Here is a 22,119-nt window from a genome sequence, read left to right as displayed (position 1 = left end):
GTATAATTATATACCATGATCGCATAAACTGCATTCGCAAAAAAAATCATTAAATTTAAAAGCATGTTTAATTTTAATCTAGTCTTAATTTCAATCAGATTTTTCGGAATTTGATTTCATCTTATATAGAGTGGATCTTTTTCATTGGAACTGTAGTATTTTGGGAATTCCAACATTTCTATTAAATTACTCTCAAATTTTTCGTAAAATTTATTTTAAAAGTTTTTTTTTTATTTACCTTGGATCCTAAAAATAACGCGACAAACAAAGGTCTACCGTTTGAAGAAAACTATATAAAATCTCGATCCTCCATGGCAATTATCAAATATCCAAAAACGAATAAGGAGTTATTAAAAAGATAAATAGATATCCGCGAAGAATAATGCGGGAAAATAGGAATTCTCAACAGATAATTACGAGATTCCGGTATAGTTTCGGATAGTTTTATAAATACGACGAGATTGGCCAGAATAATACCAGAATAATTTCTCATTATATTTTTAAATTCACTTCATTTTAAATTAAAAGAAAAAATTATTGACAAAAATTTTATATCGTGCTCCAACTTGGATCCAAACTTAATTGAAGTCACATGTCAGGTCATGTGTCAAAAGCCCTTTAAACAATGACAACTTACAGTTGCAAGACAAGAAACAACCCTAGCTCAATGAGGACTTGAGGCTGATATCATTTCAATAATTATCGAAATCATCAGGAATTAACTTAAGCAACAAACAGTGACCAAATATATTCAGTAAGCAAACAAATCACCTTACGGATTACCATTGATGATATATTTTTCAGCACGCCAATGTTCACACCACAAAACATAGAAATATAGAATGAGAACTTAAATGGGCACACCCGTAACCATGTTCTCAGTGTACTGCTACACCGCCAGAGGGCCACCGATAAAAAGATTACAGATTTCTTTCTTTCGATTTGAATTATAAATGTCATAAAAATAACGTCAGCGTTTGTCAAGTGAAGGTTCTAACTACCAAATATACAGACTTGATTTAAATGTTTTAATTTTTATGTCAATGTTTAATATTTCAATGTTTTGTGGTTCCAACAGAATGCATCCTTTTCCCAAGAGTTTTGCTGTAACCCAGAAATGGCTTAACTTAAGAAAGAACTTAACGGGCTCTCTCAGTAGTATTTATATATGCCCATAAATGACGATATAGACGTTTCATAGCCAGAAAATTATTAAAGTTAATTAAATGTTAAGGCTGTAGGTAAAAAATTTTGTATCGGGAAAGATACAAAATTTTATATGATAAATGTATGATAAATGTTGTCTTACGATAACAGGAAATTTATATGTTTTTGAAGCCATCTCTATAATTTTTATATATTGCCTAAAGCATGTGCCAAAGCAAATTTAAGGGACATTCTTGATAAAATGTTATGCCAGCAAATGTCACTCTTTTTTAAAACCATTACTTGTTTTCAATATCCAGATGGGGGAAATATAATAAGAAAAGTAATAATTAGGTGTTGCTTGTTTTGGTTGACGAAAAAAGTAAACTGGATTGCAAAAGGAAAAAATGAAAAATTTTGCTTGGCTACATATCTTATGGATAGGGTCCAATTAAGCACCTATAAAAATACATAAAAAGGAAAAGGAGATTTCGCAATCAAAATTGTAACATGTAACTACTATCCTGGACTTATTTATAGAATTTGTTGTTATAATATTTACAATAATTAATGTACAATTAGAAAATAAGTTGTCAGTTGTCATATTACATGTTTTTTATGTATTTAGAAAACATTTTAAACAAATGTTAACTCGTATTTAAATAAAATATTCAACATCAATAACATCGTATTTTTTAATTCCCCCCACCCCACGTATTAAATAAACCCGCATTGCGCGACCTCTGGTGGTGCGGCAGAGCATAATTTAGTCACAGTCTTATACAGGGGAGATTGCATTCTAAGTTTGTATATTTTGTGGTCCACACGTCTCAAGACCCGTCAAAATATATTTAAATTCTGAAAAATTCAAAACTCTCTTCTTTTCTCACTCTTTCTGACTACGATTGATTTCGATCAATTTAAATAGCATCATAGCATAAGCGTAATTGGTTGGTTAATTCTTGTCAGATTTTATACTTTTATCTAGAGACATTTAAAATTACATCTACTAACATAAAGTACATCCATGTCCTGGCGAGATTTGAATCCACGACCATCACATCAGTAAGAAGACCGTCCTGTCATCTCAACCACTGCGGCTCTTAAGTAAACTTTTTTTATTTAATATTACATAAGCTATTTTTTATCAAAAGTGCTACGAATTGATTCAAGTACATAAAAACACAGCAGAGATGTTAATACATTTGTTTACCTATCAGTACAGTTGAACTGTTTAATTACCTGGTAATGTAGCTGTTCAAATGCAATTAATCGAAATAATTGACTACTATAAATTAAGCTCACCTAATAAAATTACTTGGAGAACTTAAATGAAAAGAACCGAATTAGTTTTAAACTCAATCAGAACTTTCTATAAAACGGCGAGCAAAAAAATTTAATTGAAATTTAATGAATCTAATATAAAATGTGATCGTTAAAAATGATGTTTTCTAATATACAAAATTAATCGACCGTATAAAATTATTTTTTCCATAGATATTTTATCCTGTGATAGTAAATTAACTATACCGATAAGAGTGCGACATACGACAGAATTAACATGTTATCGTTAATCATTCGCACTTTTTTTTGTCGCCCATATAGGAAATACCGTTTTATTCGTCACCATATAAAGTGTACACAGTCTAATAATGATGCAAGTAAGTCAACAGCTTCATTTCAAACGTCGATGGAAAATAATTTACAGCATCGGAAACTCTCCGTTCTCCCGTGACTTTCATTTCGAAGCCATTACCACTTGGTTTGACCCGCGCCATATTTAGAAAACACGAGAGCTTTGTTTTTACGTAAATCGATTTTTTTTGTAGGACTTCTTGCGAACAAAAGCAGCTAAAAAGGCACTTGCCCAACCTGTAAAACCCCTATAGCTATTTTAGCATATTTAGAATAATAAACTAAATGTACGCGTAGGATGAAATGTCTCCGGTCTAACAATTAATACTAGTCAATAGAAGTAAAAGTTCGACGTCATTTAAATATTACCATCAAAAAGCAAAACACATTAGAACCAAAATAACTATACTGGTTAGTCGGAATATACTCTCAAATTCATCTAAAATCAAAGAGGTTTACCTATAATGGTGTGCAAATTTAGGGTTGTACTAAAACATCCAACCAACTAGTAATTCAACGCACCCAAAACAAAGTACTACGATTGATTACCAATGCCTATCGCTACGTAACCAACTAAGAACTGCACGATGACCTGGAAATCAAATGGATTTGCGAAGCTATTTCGCCTTGAAACACGAAAGGAGATTATTAAATCATACTAACGTGGAAGCAATACAACTGCTGGACAGCGCGCAGGATGTCAGGAGATTGAAACGAACCAAATCATATGAACTTATATAAAGTGTATACCTTTAGTGTAAACTATAGCCTAAGTTATTATAATTTTATAATTGAGGAATATATATTGATGTATTTTCTTACACTCGTCTTGCTTGTGAATTAATCCAAGTACAAATGAAAAGTAGTAACAAATTAATGTATAATTAAGATTGTACTAAGCGTATCTAATAAAGATAATATAAAAAAATTAATATTAAGCCTTAGGAACAAAATATAATTAAATTAAATTTACCAAGAGAATAACAGGATTTTGAGAAAGCAGTAAGTCTATAAGAAGTAAGTAAGAAAAATACACAAAAAAGTTAGAGAAATATGGTTAAACCTTACGCGAATCCACCGGTAAAATATTAACATCGAAAATGTATAGCTGTAAAGACCATTCTAATATAACTATTTGCTATATTAACAGACTTTAACATGTTCGCTGCCGATCTGCCGACTATATTTTTTCAGATTTCATCAATAAAATATTCCTAATAACGTTTTTTAACGTGTGTTCAGTCTAGATTTTAATATTTTCTAACAATTATTTATTTATTTTCTGTATCACGCGCCAGAACGTGATCGGCACTGAGGTCAGACTTTATTGCCGATGGCCGCATAACGCCCGAGCACGTGGCGAATGAAAATGGAGAGAATAGGAAAATACATTGTTGAACAGAAGATATAATTACCATAACCATAATAATATACCATAACAAAATTATATATATAATGGGAATGAAATTTATGTAAACACCTAATGTTTGTTCAATATTTTGTGTAACAATAATTATCTAAATGTTTAGCTGTTATTCTTTTTGCTTCTATCCTGTTATAGATAAATATATATATAAATTATCTATAAATCTCCATCATATAAAAGCTTTCTGTAGTGACCCGAATATTTTTTATGATACACATAAAAATAGACGACTTTCGTTTTAAAGTTATCAATGTTTTGATCTGCTATACAGAAAAGACAATTTTTTACAAAGCCAAACAGGTGACAAATTCGACTGCACTTCACGAGAAACATTAGAAAGCCATCTAGAAAAATATAGCTATGAATTTTTATAGATATTAAAAAAAAATTATATCGTCGTATATATTCAGTACTAGCAAACTAAATAATGTTTTCCTTCTTTTAAGTCAAAAACATACTGTTCAAAACCTCAAAATAGGTAAAAATAGGTACTGTATCATAATATTGGATAGTAGTTTTAGTTATGCAAATATATAATAATATATATAGGACAAAACAAAGTAAATAGAGAAAACTAAAGATATAGAAAAGAATAGAAAAAAAGAAAGAGAATAGAAAGATAAGATATGTTTTTGAAGATTCTAAAGATTCCATAAAGATAATCCATTAAATATACAGTATAAAATGAAAAAACTAAAAAAACATTAATTATAATTTTAGGGATAATCAAAATAAAATAAAACAGAAATAAAAAAGCAATTGATAAAAAGTTAACAAAAACCCAGTGTTGGCAAGATAAAACAATAGGATATGAGTTATTTAAATGACGTAGAAGAATACGACATAATTTAGAATATAATCAATCATGGGGAATATAGAGAAGAAACAAGTTAATTTATGAGTCAACTGCAGGTAGGTAACAGCAATGCAAAATACAAGAAGAAAGTGGTATAGAAGGACGGAAGAATAATCGAATAATTAAATTACTTCCGATTGCTGAAAATCTGAAATTGGACGTAACATTCTGCTTTTAACATAATATTTAAAAAAAAAATTATTTGTGTAATTTTAAAAATATTCTTCGTAATTTGCATTTCGGATTCGTTAATGTTTTAATTTGCAATACGTAATAGAAATTCAAAAACCCAAACAGCTAATAAATTCAAACAAACTAGAAAGTTATTGGTAAAAAATAACAGGAAACAACGAAAATTTATAACGGTGTTTATAATTTCGCATATAGTTATTTAATAAATGGATATATTTAAATAATGTCTTTAAATTATAGATTAATTAAAACTCATAAGAAATACGAATTACGCTCACTCTTTTTTTTTTAACTTTAAATATAATGTTATGAATTTACATTTATGTTTAGAACGTAACAATCAGTGTATGACCACTTTTTAAGAGAAATAAGAGTCAGTGTAAGAGCCTGTTGAATTTCTTGAAAACTGTTCTCTCTCCAAACCGGACTACTTTATCTTTTTAAATAACGAGTGAAACAAATAATGTGAAGAACGTAAAATTTAAAAACTAAGTGTTTTATTTAAATAACAATCTAATATGTTGTGGTATCACAACTTGTCAAAGTGTTCAAGAGGCGGCTTGGTTGGTACACTGGTAAAGGCGACAGGACGGTTCACCTAATGTTGCGATAGATTCGGGTTCGAATTTTGGTGGGGCATGGTTGTAAATTTGTTAGTGATTGTCCAAAGCAAGAGTGCAAAATACGATAAGGAAAATGATCCAGTCACGCCAGTAACCAGGCCGCGTAAGACCGGATGTCTTCTAGGATGATTTCTAGGTTGGTCACTCGGCCATCGGCAGGCTTAATACCAAGGACCGTCGTTCGGAGCCAACATTAAACCGTAGGTCCAGTCCAGATAAATCCTCGTTGATAAAAAGGAAACTTTAAAATATTTTTAAAAATGTTCAAGATAAGTTATAATACTAAAACATAAGGGCATCCTTTTTTCTATAAATTCGCGAATTTTTGCATCTAATTAGTGTAAAAGAGTACAATAACAATCTTACTTTACCCGTTTGAAGGTAATCAACGAACAAAATTGTTTTCGAATCGCAATTCGGAGCCAAAAAATATGATTGGCCATTGATAGAGAAAAAAACAGTGTCTATCTAAACCTACTTAAAATAAATTTTCCTGTAGCAACCCTAGTATTTTTATTGTATATCAGATTAAATACATTTCGAATTCATTATCAATGTTTAATCTGCGGTACAGAATAGAAATGTCTTTAAAACAAAAACAGATGAGAAATTCAGACATACTAGAAAGTTACTGAAGATAAATGGTAGGAAGTTATAACTATTATATGTTATGATGATAATATATTCAAATTTAAATGCATATATTTTAATATATAACAATACTTTATGGGATTAATCAAAACTACTATTCAATGTAGTAAATTACTTGTTAACGTTCATTTTCAACAAAGTCTGCCGATTTCAACATACGACTGTTGGTTTAGAATATTTTTAAATATGAAAAGTATTAGAAAAATGATTAGTAACTAGACTACTTTAAAATGAAGGGAAAGATGAAACCTGAAGATATTCCAATTTTTGCAATCAACGTTCACTGTTGCTGCTACTAACTGTTAAATCAGAAAAGTATATTAATTTACGAAGTGTTAAAACCTGGTGAAATTATTACAGAAGATCGTTATAAACGACAATTAATCTCATTAATCCGATAATTGAAGCCCTGAATACGCCAAAAGGCACGTCAAGGTAATTTTTTACGCGATAACGCCCAGCCATCTGAATCGAAATCGGTTAAAGATACATTGAAGCGCTTCGTTGGAATGTTACTGCCACCGGACTTTCTGACTATTAATTGATATAATAGATAGCGTGTAACGTATTCTACATATAGTCTGTTCAAAGTCTTTTTAATAATGCGTCATGGATATTTGCGACGTCGAAACTTTACAATGTTGCCGCATCAACTCTGAGTTTTAGATCAGTTTGGCTTTGACATACAAAAAAATTCTAATTTAAATAAAATAATTGAGCAAAAATGTTATCAAATATAATTTATTTTAACATTACAGTGCATCTAATATATATATATATATATATATATATATATATATATATATATATATATATATATATATATATAAATATATATATATATATACATATACATATATATATATACATATATATATATATATATATATATATATATACATATATATATATATATATATATATATATATATATATATATATATACATATATATATATATATTGCAAATTCTGATATGACTGGAAAAACTATGAGTATATGAATAAGTATTACAAACAGATTTATTTTTCCGATGCTTTTCCCCTTGTTACACATCATTCGTTAAAAAATAAAAGCCCTATTCGACTGATTTATAATTTATTTTTATCGTACACATTACATAAGTACTTATTATTGCGTGCATTCTAATAAGTTTCATTTTAAAAAATAAAATTATCCATATTATCTGGTATAATATATATTAATAAAAATATTTTTGATCACTTTACCCAACATTTTTCGTGTCAAATGTTGCATTGGCAGCGAAACTTTGTGTCTGCTAAGCCATGCTAAATCGATTTAAGCAAGTGGTAATCAGAAGGTGCTATGTCTAGTGAGTAGTAGGGTCCGCCAGAACTTCTTATTCGAGTTGAAGCAGTATATCCTTCGAAAGTTTTGTAAGGTGCGATAACAGTTTCATTAGATTTTAACAACACCTAATACACTACACTTAGCTGATTCCAGAATATACACAGCAAGACTGTACGTATGGCTGTCCTGGACCAACGCATGCGTTTTTATACTTGGAATTGTCAGAGTAAATCCACTTTTCATCGCCAGTCACAATATATCCCATGATTAATCAACTACTAAGTTATCTGAAAGTTGTGTACACTGATACATACTCAGCAATAGATACCACCGATCAAAATATATGTAATAACCTAAATTAAACTTAAAAAACTACTTCAAAATATTAAATCGAAACAGGACATTAAAACAAAATTGAATTGTAAAAACATATCTTTTCATTTTTATCACAATAGTAATTAAAAAATATTGATAAGTAAAATATTTAAAATTTGTCCCAAATATCGTGACATTTTGAAGTAAAGTTTACTGTAGTGACCCCAATATTTCTTTAGAAATAAAAAATACAAGACTTTTACTTTGAAATCATTATCAGCGTTTCGACCTATGCTATATTTAGAAACCAAAAGTTTCGTTTTAGGCAAGTATATAAGTTAGTTAAAAAAAAATTATACTTCCTTTTAACCAACCAATCTCTCTTTAAGAGTGTAATACATTCGATTCAAAGCTGCCCTAGCTTGATTTTACGCCTTATTAATTTAACTAATATATAATATTACAATTAAAAACATAAATCCATACATTACACTCAATAAGTACCCTGTCTAAGGGATACACTCTTTTATTTTTGGACAAACAATTCTCCTTAAAGACTTATATATCCAGTCCAAAACTGATCTAACCTCATTTTATACTCATTCAAAAAGATTTTCACCTTTCAAAAATATTCTCTCGAACAGTTTTAGTTTTTCTAAAAAAAAGTGTGTTTTATAAGAGCGTTTCCATTCTATAAAAAAAATAATCAAATTAGAAACGGGAATTATGGAAAAAGCATGTACTTTTGATGTTAAGTTCATTGACACTTAAGTACAACATCCTACTCTATTATCTAACAGAACCATGCTAGGTTGCAGCCTTTATAAACTCTAACCCCATTTGCATTAAAATGGACTATATTTTAGATCAGTTTAAGCTGGGAAACTAAAAACGTCACACGTATAATGTAAGAATAGAGGAACAAAATGGTAATTAAAGATAAATTCCGCGACAATACTTTAGCACACCACAGATTTTTCATTTCAACTTTTTAATAAAAATAAATCTGTCGTTCTCTAATTATATGATTCGTGTAAATACTATAATGAGAAAACTATTATTTACTTACAGGTTCTTTACCCGGAATCTATATATATATAATAGATGTGCAGCTCGAACAAAGCGACAGAACTACAGCAGAGGTTAGTTAAAAAAGAACAAATGAATATTTTTAATTTTTATTTCTATTTTTCACAAGTTCAGTCAGTCTTTTCAGCAATGTTTTATATAGGTTTTCAACATAATCTTGATTCTCCACTTATCTTGAATAGTACTCTTTAGTTCCTAACATTGCTATATTGCTTACCATTTGACTATACAGGACATGCTAGCCTACCTCGACCATTTTGAATAACACACAATTAAGGGAGTTGTAAGTACCTACGTATTATAATCTAACTACCATGATTCAAAAAAATATATCAAATGATTTTAAGTTGCAGATATATACACCATACAGAAATATAATTAATTTCTGGGTAAATTATATTAAATTGATCGAAGAATGGTTAGCCTAAGATGAAACATGATTTGGCGGTCAGAATTATATTATTCGTTAAGACAATGTTGATGTTCATACTGCCAAACATATTAAAAACTATTTTTCAGAAAATGTTGAATACTATTCACCTAATAAGTAAAGTATATTACCTATAAGTAAACAATAGCTGTCTTATTTACATGAATTTTAGATTAGCCTTCGAAACATTTATTTTTATTAAGAGTTGACATGAAAAATCTGCTTCGTGCTAAAGTTTTTGTTGTATAAATTAAAAATAAAATGGGTCTAGATAATAGTACCAAAAACAAAAAAAGTTTTACAAATTACTATCGAAACCATTGTAAATCAAAGCCATATAGAAAAATGTATTATCAACAATGGACATAATAACTAATGGAAATTCTATTCCTAACGGAAATTAGCTGAATGGTCCCAAAGGCATCGAAAAGAAACTAGTTGGAGGCTTCCTATATATATGCAACTAAAGTTGAAAATCATTCCCTTTCACTGCACTTTTAATTATATTATAAAAACTGAAAGTCGGCACCAGATATCTCTTGGCAGTCGATATCGGTCCGACAGCGAACTTAGAAAGTTGGCGTCTGCAAAACAAACACTTCATGACGACCGGCTGGATCTAGCCGCTTAAAATACGAAGAAGAACGTTATTATGACGAACGGTATTTTGATGTCAATCTGCCTCTCGCCTACCTTGCAGATGTTCGGCCCAGAGTGGAGGAATACTTAAACAACGATCTGGTTTTTCATGGAATTTTCTCCATCATGCATGAATGAGTTGAAATTAGTCCAATGAAAATGTGTTCCAATTAAAAACACTTACATACTGAAGAAAAACAACTTGAGTGACGTTTTGCTAAATTTATATATATATATATATATATATATATATATATATATATATATATATATATATATATAATTGTGCTAACGCAGTTGTGTACTTTTTTAAAATTAATTATTTAAGAACATAGTGAATTAAATTTAAAGGTGTTGTACCATAGAGCATTTGGATCAACAATTGGCAATACAGAAGGACTGGACGTCATTTCTTTTCATTCTTTTCCATTTACCATATTCTTTGATCCCCAAGTTGAATCATATAGTTATTATTACAACAAACTAGCCATGCAGAAAAAGTGTCGTTTTTTCTTGGCCGATATAGTTTTTAGCCGATATTTTTGATATTTTTTAAATATAAATTAAATATATAATATTTAGTTTTCTAGCAGTTTTCTTTAGCAGTAATATTTAGATAAAATATATATCTTTTTAAGTTAATAGTTCACTATATTCATTTTTTCTTAAAACTTTCTTGACCGACTGTGGGTATCTGAAGGTCTCGATGTAGGTAATCAGTCCTATAGTATTTGGGTGCACCCACAATACCTCTCAGGACTTTGTTCTGAAAAATCTATATTTTACTAGCGACCCGCCCCGGCTTCGCACGAGTGCAATGCTGATACTAAATTAAATACACTACAGAAAAAATATGAACGTTGTATATAAAAACATAGCGGCCCGCTCCGACTTTGCACGGGCATAAAATATATATGCCTATGTCACTCAATGAAAACATGATTAAAATCGATCCAGTATTTTTGGTTCATTCATTACTGCCCTTGGCCCGCACGCATTAAATTTGGAGTAAAACAATTCCTCTTCCCCTATACTTACTATGAAGATTTCCTGCTATCTTTGGAATATCTAAATTCATACAATTTTTATTACATTACACATTTTTAAAGGCAAATTTTAAATTTGTAATATCTCCGAAAATATTTGTTTAATTTACATGCTGTAAGGAACCATATTGATCTATATTAATTGCACACTGTATTTAAGGTACTTAATTCGATAAGGATTAATGCCGTATTGCTTAAAATAGCTTCGTAAATAAGCCACTTTCTCACGTAAAAAGTAAACAATAAAAATGGTTAATGTGGGTTATACCTAAAAGATAAACATATACCATCGCGGACTTTTTTGTACACCTTTTTATGGTGTACAATACTCTAGTACATTAATTTGATCTAACTCGTAGGGTTAGGCAGCGTTTTTGCTAATTGCTAAATAAGCCTAAAAAAATAGGTTAATTTACGACATCACGTTAGAAACCTCTAAAATTAGCAATGTTGCCTTAGTATATTATGCATGTATTATACATATAAACCTTCCTCTTGAATCACTCTATCTATTGAAAAAATCGCATCAAAATCCGTTGCGTAGTTTTAAAGATTTAAGCGCACATAGGGATATAGGGACAGAAAAGGCGACTTTGTTTTATACTATGTAGTGATTTATGTTAGTCTTTGCAGAATATCCCAACTCCGTATGTCCATATAGGTTTCAGTATTTGCTTATATAATAGCAATTTATTATGTATTGATAATTGTGATTTTCTTCCAATTAGCCTGTCCATGTTCCTATATTTCAATTCCAGGTCTTTTCTTTTCTTCTTTATATGTTCTTTCCAGCGAAGTTTTGCATCAAGGTTCATTCCGAGATATTTAGAGTTGTTGCTATATGGAATGATAGCATTATTTAATTCAATGCTATTGGTGCTTAAAAAAATTGTGCAAACCCACGTCCGTTTAAAAGATTAGACTATATTCAATAAAAAAGCAATTACTAAAACCAATTTTAAGAAATCAGCAATTCGCGGTATAGTAACCTTTGTGGTCATAAAATACGTATACCAGTCTCTTTCAAAATTAGGGACAATTGGTAACAAACTACTACTAAGTACGGTCATGAAAATAATAAATTCCAATAGTAATTTGTTTAGTTGAAGATTTATTGAGAACTTTTGAACAGTAGTGTATAAGGAAAACAGGAATATTTCGAGTGTATTGGTAACAGTAAAGTCGAACATATTACATATTCCATATGGAGTTATGATGCATATTGGACAGTACATCCCAGTGAACGTGCTCGAGACGGAACAGCTCTAATAAAAAAAATATACAGCATTTCCAACAAGACGAGGTAAGATAGGAAGAAATATAAGCTACGACATTTAACATTGAAAAGAACGGCACTGAAATAAACATAGAAGCTATATAATGGCCACCAAGATACAAAATAACACCAAAACAATACAGAGATTTATTTTTAAAATTAGGCCCAAGTTAGTTTATTATTGGAGGAGATTTTAATGTTAAACACACCTGGGGTTAAACCAGCCTGGGGTTCACGATTAATAACACCTCGAAAAGGAAACGAATTACTCGCAGCAATAAATATTATTAATTGTAACTATCATTCAGTGCGCCAACCCACTTACTGGTCCACCGAGAGTAATAAAGTACCTAGACTACTAAATCAAATACAAATCGAGAGCTTGTGCGAACTATCATCTTATCACACTCCAGTATTGTTAACACTAGGCTAGCTCTTACTAATAAATTTACTAACTAGGACACGTTTAGACTTATAATGCAGGAACAAATCAGTTAAAAGGTAAGACTCAAAACTATAGACGCGCTTGAGTTGCAAACGCGAAATATAATTGAACAAACTGGGTCTGCTCCAAAAGAAACTACCCCAACAACAAGAAAGAAATCAGAATATGAGCTAAAATATATTGGTAAAAGAAAGACGAAAAGCTAGAAAAGTATGGCCCAAAACCAGAAATACTGTAGGCAAAACAATATTTAATAGAATTAGTAATCAGACAAATCAAAAGATTAAAGAATATAAACAGAGTTGCTTCGAGAAGTATGTAAGTGAATTAAGCCCAGAGGCAGACAAAGATTACTCGTTATGGAAAGCAACTCGTATATTTAAAAGACCAATTATTTTTCATCGTTCGACATAACGAAGAAAAAGCTGAATTATTCACAAAACATTTAGCTAACGTATTTCAACCGAAGAATATAGAATCTACAATAGGTATAAATCCTGTTTATCAGCCCGATGTAGCTGTAAATCTGATTCCTGTAAAACCTGATAAACCTAGCTGCTATCTGCCATATCAAAATTATTTGAGAAACTGCTGTTAAAATGCATTAAACCATTTATAGAAATACCAGATATTCAGTTTGGATTTCGGAATCACCATTCGACAATCGACCTAGAGCACAGAGTAATAGCGGTTGTTCAAAAGGCATTCGAAGAAAAGAAATACTGCTTTGCAATATTCCTGGACCTGTCTGATGATTAATGTCTGGCAAAATCAGTAAATTACTACCGCGGAATTACTGTCGACAGCTGGAATCATATATTTTCCAAAGAAAATTTATTCTCGCGTGAAGGGGCATTCTCAACACTTAAACCTATTTCGGCTGGAGTTCCACAAGGCAGTGTCTTGGGACTATTTTTATATCTGCTCTAAACTGCTGATATCCCAACAACAAAAGAAACAGTATTTATAATAGCAAGATATATCTCTGTCTAAAGCTATAGAACAAGTACAAGTTGCGGTCAACAAGATGGATCAAACGGACTAGAAACTGGAAGATACAGCTTAATAGCTCCAAATATGTCCATATTAATTTTGCGTTGCGACGAATTGACAAAAACTTAATTATATCACTTGATGGATGGCCGATTCCTCAATACCTTGAGATATACCTCGATGGCATATTAAACTGGAAACATCATGTGAGATAAAAAGCAAAGCAAATTAGACTCAAAGCCAAGCATTTGTACTGGTTAGTCGGAAGATACTCTCATCTTGACCCAAAATCAAAAAGATTCGTTTATCATTCAATCATAACGCTTATTTGGACCTATGGGGTGCAAATATGAGGCTGCACTAAAACATCAAACCAACTAGTAATCTAAAGCATCCAAAACAAAATTCTACGATTAATTACTAGTGCTTATCGCTACGTAACCAACGAAGAGCTGCACGACTTGCTTGCTTCGTAGTACAAGTACAAGTACAACAGAACAGTAGTAATAAATTAATATGTGAATGAAGATTGTAGTGCTTAGTACCATTGAATGTAAGATGTAATTAATAAAAAAAAATTACAAAAAAAATTGAACCGACTTCAAAAATGCCGAACAGTTATTTTAAATTAGACTTGTTTTGTTCTTAATTTAATTGTGTTTATGACATAAAATTATATTATCATTTTTGTATTGTTTGGGAAAAATAGGAATAAAGAAACAATGATTGAAATTAAGGAATGTTTCAGGCACTGGGGCCCGCTACCTAGTCTAAGTTATCTGACAAACAAACGTTCCAACTAAACTAGAAAAAATGTTATTGTCCCCACGGGGCATCGAACCCGCGACCCCCGTTTGGGAGCTAAACGCTTTAACTATTACGCCATAAAAGCAGTTGTGTACAATATTTTTACGAGGTCATATATATGCTATAGTTTGTGCTTAAAAAGCAATCTAAAGGGCTTTTGCACTGAACGAGTTCCGATCTTCAGTCACATCAGCTCAAAAACATTGTACGCGCCTCTGAAATTTGAACGTTTCCCTCGATTTCCCCCCTTCCCCCGAGATATCCTGATTTGGTTCCAATGGAACCACCGCGGAAGTGCACTCTTTCGAATGAAAAAAGAATTTTGAAAATCGGCCCCCAATTGACGGAGAAATCGGCGAACATACATTAAAATATAATTCACAATTCACGAAATAATAAAATATTTGTAGGGAGTTTAGTTATCTATGTCGTAACATATGTCGATGGAAAATAGATGAACTAACTAGGACATCACGAAATATTGACGGAATAACATAAGCCATAGTACAATATGTTTAGTTGTACAACCTCATAACATTGACAAAAAAAAACTTTGTCGAAACGGTTGTTTGACCTTGTCTCACCGATTGACTGGTGACCCAATCCATCATCGTGATTCACCCAAAAATTAACCGGTCCTAAATTAGCGCTATGACGACCCAATATCAATTTATTTTTTTAATTAACTATGAATCTGCTCTAAACGCCTCGAGATGAACCGTGAAATTTAGTATGTTATGATTTTTTACGCAATAGAAAAAAAAACCAAACAAGTTATAAATAAGATTTTTAAATAATAGGACGGATATCAAGACTATGGCCGGTTGGAAACGATTTCAATCGCAGTAACTCAGAGCAATTGTCGAAAATTGTTTAATATTCCTATTTAAATAGTTGGGTGAATAAACGCGCGTTGTTTGCCGCACATTCATCAGGTCGGTGAATATTAAAATCGTTTCCCACGGATGTAAAAGCACAAACAGTATTGAGTAATAGATGCAGATTTATAATGGCAAAACGCTGGCGATTTATAATGGATTTATTCGTTCTGTACTTTTTCTCCAGTTCTCTCGGTCACAATAATTTTATAACATAATACCGATTATATATACTGCCCAACTAAATTGACTAATAAATCGGTGAAAGTAACCAATGAAATAAAAAAGGAAATCTTGTTTATTATTTTGAGCTTTAGCAACAGTAAGTGTTGTCAGGCTTCATCTAATTTCTTTCTAACAATCTAACAATTTTACTCGAGCTATCTCGTTCCAACAACATATAACAAAATCAAGGAAGAATTATTATATCAATTTGTATATTTAGATGAGACATCGATGTTTCAGAATGGTACATTGGGTCACTCATGTCAAGATGATAATAAATATAGTGTAATGACAACAAAAGTTGATGAAAAAAGGTAAACGTTGGAATAACTATCGATTAGGTTTTGTTAGTAATAACATTTATTAATAATTCATTGCTGACATATAGTTCTTCATACTGGAAACATAAAAGTTTTTATTCCTGGTGCACAATTAGTGCTTTCCTCTAAGTCCAAGGGTGACTACCGTGGAGAAATGAATCATAACTTGTTTTTACAATTGTCGTTATGGACATTGTACCATATCATAGTATACTGGTGGAGAAGGTCCCAACAAGTGCATCAACAAAGGCTGCAATTAAGCAATGGTTTAAACTAACCCATATTAAAGAATGAACTATTTCAAATTGTTACTCGGTAAATATAAATGAAATATTTAATTGCATTTTATATAATTTAGTTTTTTGGAAATAAACCTAAGAAAAGATACATAGTAGATCAGATTGCTGACCGTTATGGCCACAGAGTATTACGTCTTCCTCCCTATCACTGCATATTTAATCCAAATGAGTTGATATGGGGCATTGTAAAGAATTATTATAATACACATTCAGGTCGAGAAGAATATTCAAACCAGAACTGTCTGGACTTATGGAATGGAGCATTGCCGACAATAACACCTTCCGTTTAGATAAACTCGGTTAGACACATTGATGAAGAAATTGACAAAATGGTGGAATCTCGAGCAAGCTTTTGATAGATTAGAAATAAACAACTTAGTTATTCACTTGAGTAATGATTCTGATAGTGAGAGTGATTGAATAAAACTTTGTGAATGTTGGTTTATGATTCAATTACAAAGACAGGGCGATGAAAGAGGAAAGACCTAAAGGTTAGTATAAAATTAATATAATTTAACCGAAGGAAATTTTATTATAGAGTGTGAAAGCTTTATGTGCATGTGTGTTATTGTTCAGAATATACATAAAAGCTCGGTTAAAATGTATGAGGACATAAATAATACTAACTGTTTTGCAGATATAGCAAATGCATTAACAAGAATGCTGTGAATAAATCTAGTTTTATCAAGAAAAAGGGATGCAGGTAGTACAGGATAAACTCAGGAGAAATATAGTAATATCATAATGACTTTAAAAGGAAATATTGCATCGAATAAAACAAGAACTAAGCGCAAAAGGTAAAAATGCTTTATAATGAAAGTAAAATACATTACTCAGTTATACAACTGTTAATTAGGTGGATTAGGCCTTCAGAGAATACTAGTACATAAAAAAACGTACCTAGAACTCTACCTAAACTAGTGTGGAAAAGAATTCAATGTAAATTTAATAAAACAACTCTAACCTATAAACTAGTGTGGCTGTATAATTAAGTAGTTTTAAGTTCTTCGAAAATATATACATTAGGTATACTATAATGTTAAAATAAATTATATTAGACAACATTTTCCTTACATTATTTAGATTAGAATTATGTTAATATTAAAGTCAAAATGTACTAAAACTCAGAATTGATGCGGCAACATTGCGTCATCAATTCAGCTCACGTGAGTTCAGTGTAGACTAACTATATAATCAAATTGATCATATAGTAATACCCATGAATAAGTTTTTGAGGTAAAGCACTAGGAAATATCGTAGATATTATATTGTGTAATAATTAACATGTTTACTTTCAACTGTCCAGGAAATTAAAAGATTCACAACAAAATATAGGCAGAAATTATCATGTTAACAACGAGGTATTGCAACGCTTAGTAATACTGGAGTATGACGCAGACTCAAGAGAATCAAACCATTTGAACTTGTGTAAGGTAATGATGCGTATACAACAGTTTTAATTAACAAGTGAGCATTGTTACAGTAAAAACCAATAGGTCCTCGTTTATAAACAAGTAGTTTTATAGAAACAAATTGTAGCTTAGAAGCTATGTTTACTAATTGTTTTAAAAAATCACTTGAAATTTCCTTTTTTGTTTAATTTAAGAAAACTCCTTTTGAGAGACAATAAGTGGTGTCTGAAGATCTGAACCGCGAAAATCTACTTGGAAGCATCCTGCAAATCAACTCATTGCAAATCAAACAAACCAGACATTGACTTTTCTTGAATAGCCTCAAAAACAAAACATATCCACATGGCGAAGTCAAAAGCCTCCAAAAGATGGGAAAAGGTAGTGGCCAGAAACTGACAATAAATTCAAAAGTAATGTTATACGAATTTTTTAATACATAAGCTTCAATTTACAGAAAAGTTTAAAATTAAATACCACTACCATTACTTATATAAATAATATAAAGAATAAAAAAGATATAAAGACCACAAATCAGATCGATTTGAAAGTATCAACCAACCTCAAAACTTGACAGAGTGGCCAATAATAGCGTCAAGAGGGTTTAAACCATGTTGATGAACAATATAATCAAAAGAGAATATAATCGTTTTAATTTTCGGTGGTATTGAAACAGTTTCGGGAGAGCTATATTGAAATAAAATCAATATTCTTTTAACAACACTGTTAGGGATTAATTGATCAAAATGTATAGACAACATATATGCGATTATGAGTAACAACACACTGCCCAATATATTTTTTATCCCCAACATATGAGTCATTTAACCTTCATAAAAAAATACCTACAAATTAATCAATCATTATTTCTTTGTTCATATATGGAACTATGATTTTTTAATTTTAAAATTCTTCTATTCTACAAAATGTACAAATGTGATTTCACCCATTTTTTGAACAAACAATAACCACTTATATATTATTCAAATCATGTGGTATTTACAAATTTCGCATCACCTTTCATGTAATTTACATATTTTCTTTTATTACCTGTTTATATAAAAATTAATAGATTCAAAATAGTATTTCCAGATCAACAATTAACCGAAATAAATTATTATAATAACATGATAAATAAATGGAAATTGAAGTTATCTTTTAAAAAAAGGGACAGATGGTTTCTAGGAACTCGTAAATTTTTAATTAATTAAAAGGAACACTGACGCTAGGCATTCATATTTTGAAGGAATAAATACTTAATTTTTTTCATGACTCGCCTGTTTTTAACCAGTATCTTTTAAGTTCAGTTTTTAAGTTGTTTTATATTTCGCTAAATGTTTTTGAATAATTTCCTTCCTGAATATAATGCTGTAAAATATACAAATGAGTAATATCTAATGTTGTAGCAAATTCTAATTGTATTTAACATCAAATAATAACACTTTCAATTCTTATCACCATTATTAAAAAATATTTCGGTTCAATAATAAATAAAGCATTTACATTATTTAAAAAAAGCTCTAATAGTTATTGTGCGATCATTTTTAATTATGTCATGAATTAGTTTTTATTTTTCTATGATTAGGTATATATTTAATTTTTATTTAGTATTTATGGTTATTGTACATCTTTACTTTTTAGGCTTTGTTCAAGTTCTATTGTATTGTCTATATTTATTATAGTATATTATTTGAAAATAGCAATTAACATATTAAAATAGGATAAAACTTTTGTGAGGTATTATTCTATTCCATAGAAAAATTCCATTCCTTTTTACAGATCCACAGAACACTCAAACATAAAAGTAATTCTACTTCGTTTAAAATGAAATTATTAATTGCATGTTAATAGTATTCAGTATTTTTTTTTCTTTTTTAAAGTTAGTACATCAAGGAATATGTATATCGCCGTCTGGCTTATTCTATCCTTCGAAAATATAAGCATGTATAAAATTAACTGCTCCAAGCAATTATCTCCGTCCTTTCCTCTCTCGCAATTTATACAGAAAAAGGTTCGTACACCTTCGTCTGTCCTCACGAATTGAAAAAAAAAACAGTCAAACCGTGCATTTGACTGAAAATAGTAATTACTATTTTCAGTCGTTAGCTTTTTGACTATCGACTGTTTCGACTGTTTTCAGTCGATAGTTACCAATGCTAATCATAATGTGAATTGAAATAATAATGATATTTTATGCAATAAAAATTCCAGTAAAATAATCGTTTTGTTGGAATGAAAACACAAAAAGAAGTAATACCATACACAACAAATGGCAACAATGTGCAGTGTCTATTTTCGAAAAGAAAAAAAAGAAAATACCAATATTGTAATATGTTTTCATCATCTCTATCAGAATGTTATTCACCAAATATTTCTGTTTTAAATCACCTAAACTAACAACTTTGTTAATAACTGAATTTGCTTATAAACTACACCTCAGAACCATCCTCGGAAAACTTCAACTTCAAGCAAATAAGGAATTAATCATAATAAATTCACTCATTATTTCCACATCGTCAAGTAAAAACACACTGAATTCAACTAAATGTTATCATTGGATTTGCTAATTTGTCAAAATATGAATAATTACTTTATAAATTGTCCCCATTCTCCAGCGTTATTAATGTTATTAAAAAACAGGCATTGCATCAACTTAATGAACTGGTATTGCCAACTTGGGCGTTTTACATCATAATACCGGCTTAATATCATAATAACTTGTATTAATGATATAATCTCCATAATGTAAAAACATTTGATATTATTTTATATTGTGTGAAAATCCTTCTAATAATAAAAACAATAGAAAATGAAAATATTAGAGAACATTTATTTCCTGCGTGTTGCTCAGTACCTGTACTGCGTCCCCGTTGCTGTGATTTTGCAAACTTTAAGGCGAAATCTTGGATCACTTCGTGTATCCATTTGATTCCAAGATCATGGTGCAGCTCTTCGTTAGTTACGTAGCGATAAGCCCTGGTAATAAATCTCAGAACTTTGTTTTGGGTGCGTTAGATTACTAGTTGGTTTGATGTCTTAGTGCAACCTCATAATTGCACCCCATAGGTCCAGATTGGCTTTATGATGCACAAATATGTTTCATAAAACGAAACGAAGGGCAAATAGAAAACAGCAAACAAAACGATAAACAAACTGAATTACATCCATTATATTCGTGAGTTCACAGCTAATTTATGCTCGCATGCATCTAAACCGACGCCTAACTTGGAAGAAGCACATAGTTGCAAAACGAAAAAATCACTTAATGAGGTGATTTTCAACCTATCATAAGAAATAGATCACAACATTGGTACACATAGTCTATTCAAAGTTTTTGTACATACGTCACCAAGATTTCTAATGTATTACCAGTCGCAATTTGTAAATTAGTTTTGGAATCAGACAATATTTTCCCTCTCATCTTATTCTAGGTAAAAAGAGGCACAATGCTGTCTGATTAGTTCGAACAAGTAAACGAATGAGCCTGTCAGTCGTTTAAGAAGTTATAACTCTAACCTGTAAACTATTGTGGCTGTATAATTAACTATAATTTTTAGATGTACTATAATGTTAAAATAAATTATATTTTATAACATTTTTGTTCAAGTATTTTATTTAGATTAGAATTTTGTTATATGTCAAAGCAAAACTGAACTAAAACTGAGTGGATGGGGCAGCATTGTTACGTTTTGATGTCACAAATTTAAATGACATGTATACAAAATAACTTTGAACAGACTACATTTATTAATCAATTTTGGGATAAAGTCATATTCTTGAAGAATTCTATTCATCTATCATTATTAAAATTAGAATTACCAAAAAAAGTATGAAGTCTACAGCTAATGTGTACTCACCTGAAGTTTACTATCACCCAAAGGCTGGGATATCGACAAGGACGATGAACTTTGTGCTCCGTCCAACTCCAAATCGGAAGAATTCAATGGATGGAAAACGCTGTCATGCGATACGCTCAATCCCGGATGCATGCTCGAGGAGTTCCTGACTTCATTGCTGCTGTCGAACCAAAATCACACCTTTATAACATAAATAATCTATATGTCCCCATAGGGAACAATTCTATTATTGCTTATTTCAGAAACATTCAC

General features: G+C 30.5%; 1 protein-coding gene across 20 annotated transcripts in view; it reads right to left on the bottom strand.

The window, feature by feature from the left end:
- The window catches only part of LOC143191377 (uncharacterized), a 181,484-nt gene that overhangs the window by 83,967 nt on the left and 75,398 nt on the right, over positions 1-22,119 (bottom strand). For 14 of the 20 annotated variants that reach the window (XM_076396376.1, XM_076396386.1, XM_076396392.1 and 11 more), the window contains one exon: positions 21,868-22,027. In XM_076396376.1, the coding sequence (XP_076252491.1) occupies positions 21,868-22,027 (160 nt within the window). The remainder of the gene's footprint in view (positions 1-21,867; positions 22,028-22,119) is intronic. The other 6 variants (XM_076396381.1, XM_076396387.1, XM_076396382.1 and 3 more) reach the window with 1 other exon arrangement.

The sequence above is a fragment of the Rhynchophorus ferrugineus genome, unplaced genomic scaffold, assembly GCF_030347505.1.
Source record: "Rhynchophorus ferrugineus isolate W39M unplaced genomic scaffold, kcgeb_rfMv2 rfM2, whole genome shotgun sequence".
Taxonomy (NCBI): domain Eukaryota; kingdom Metazoa; phylum Arthropoda; class Insecta; order Coleoptera; family Curculionidae; genus Rhynchophorus; species Rhynchophorus ferrugineus.
Note: the sequence above shows the minus strand (reverse complement) of the source record. Positions and strands in the feature narration are given on the sequence as shown.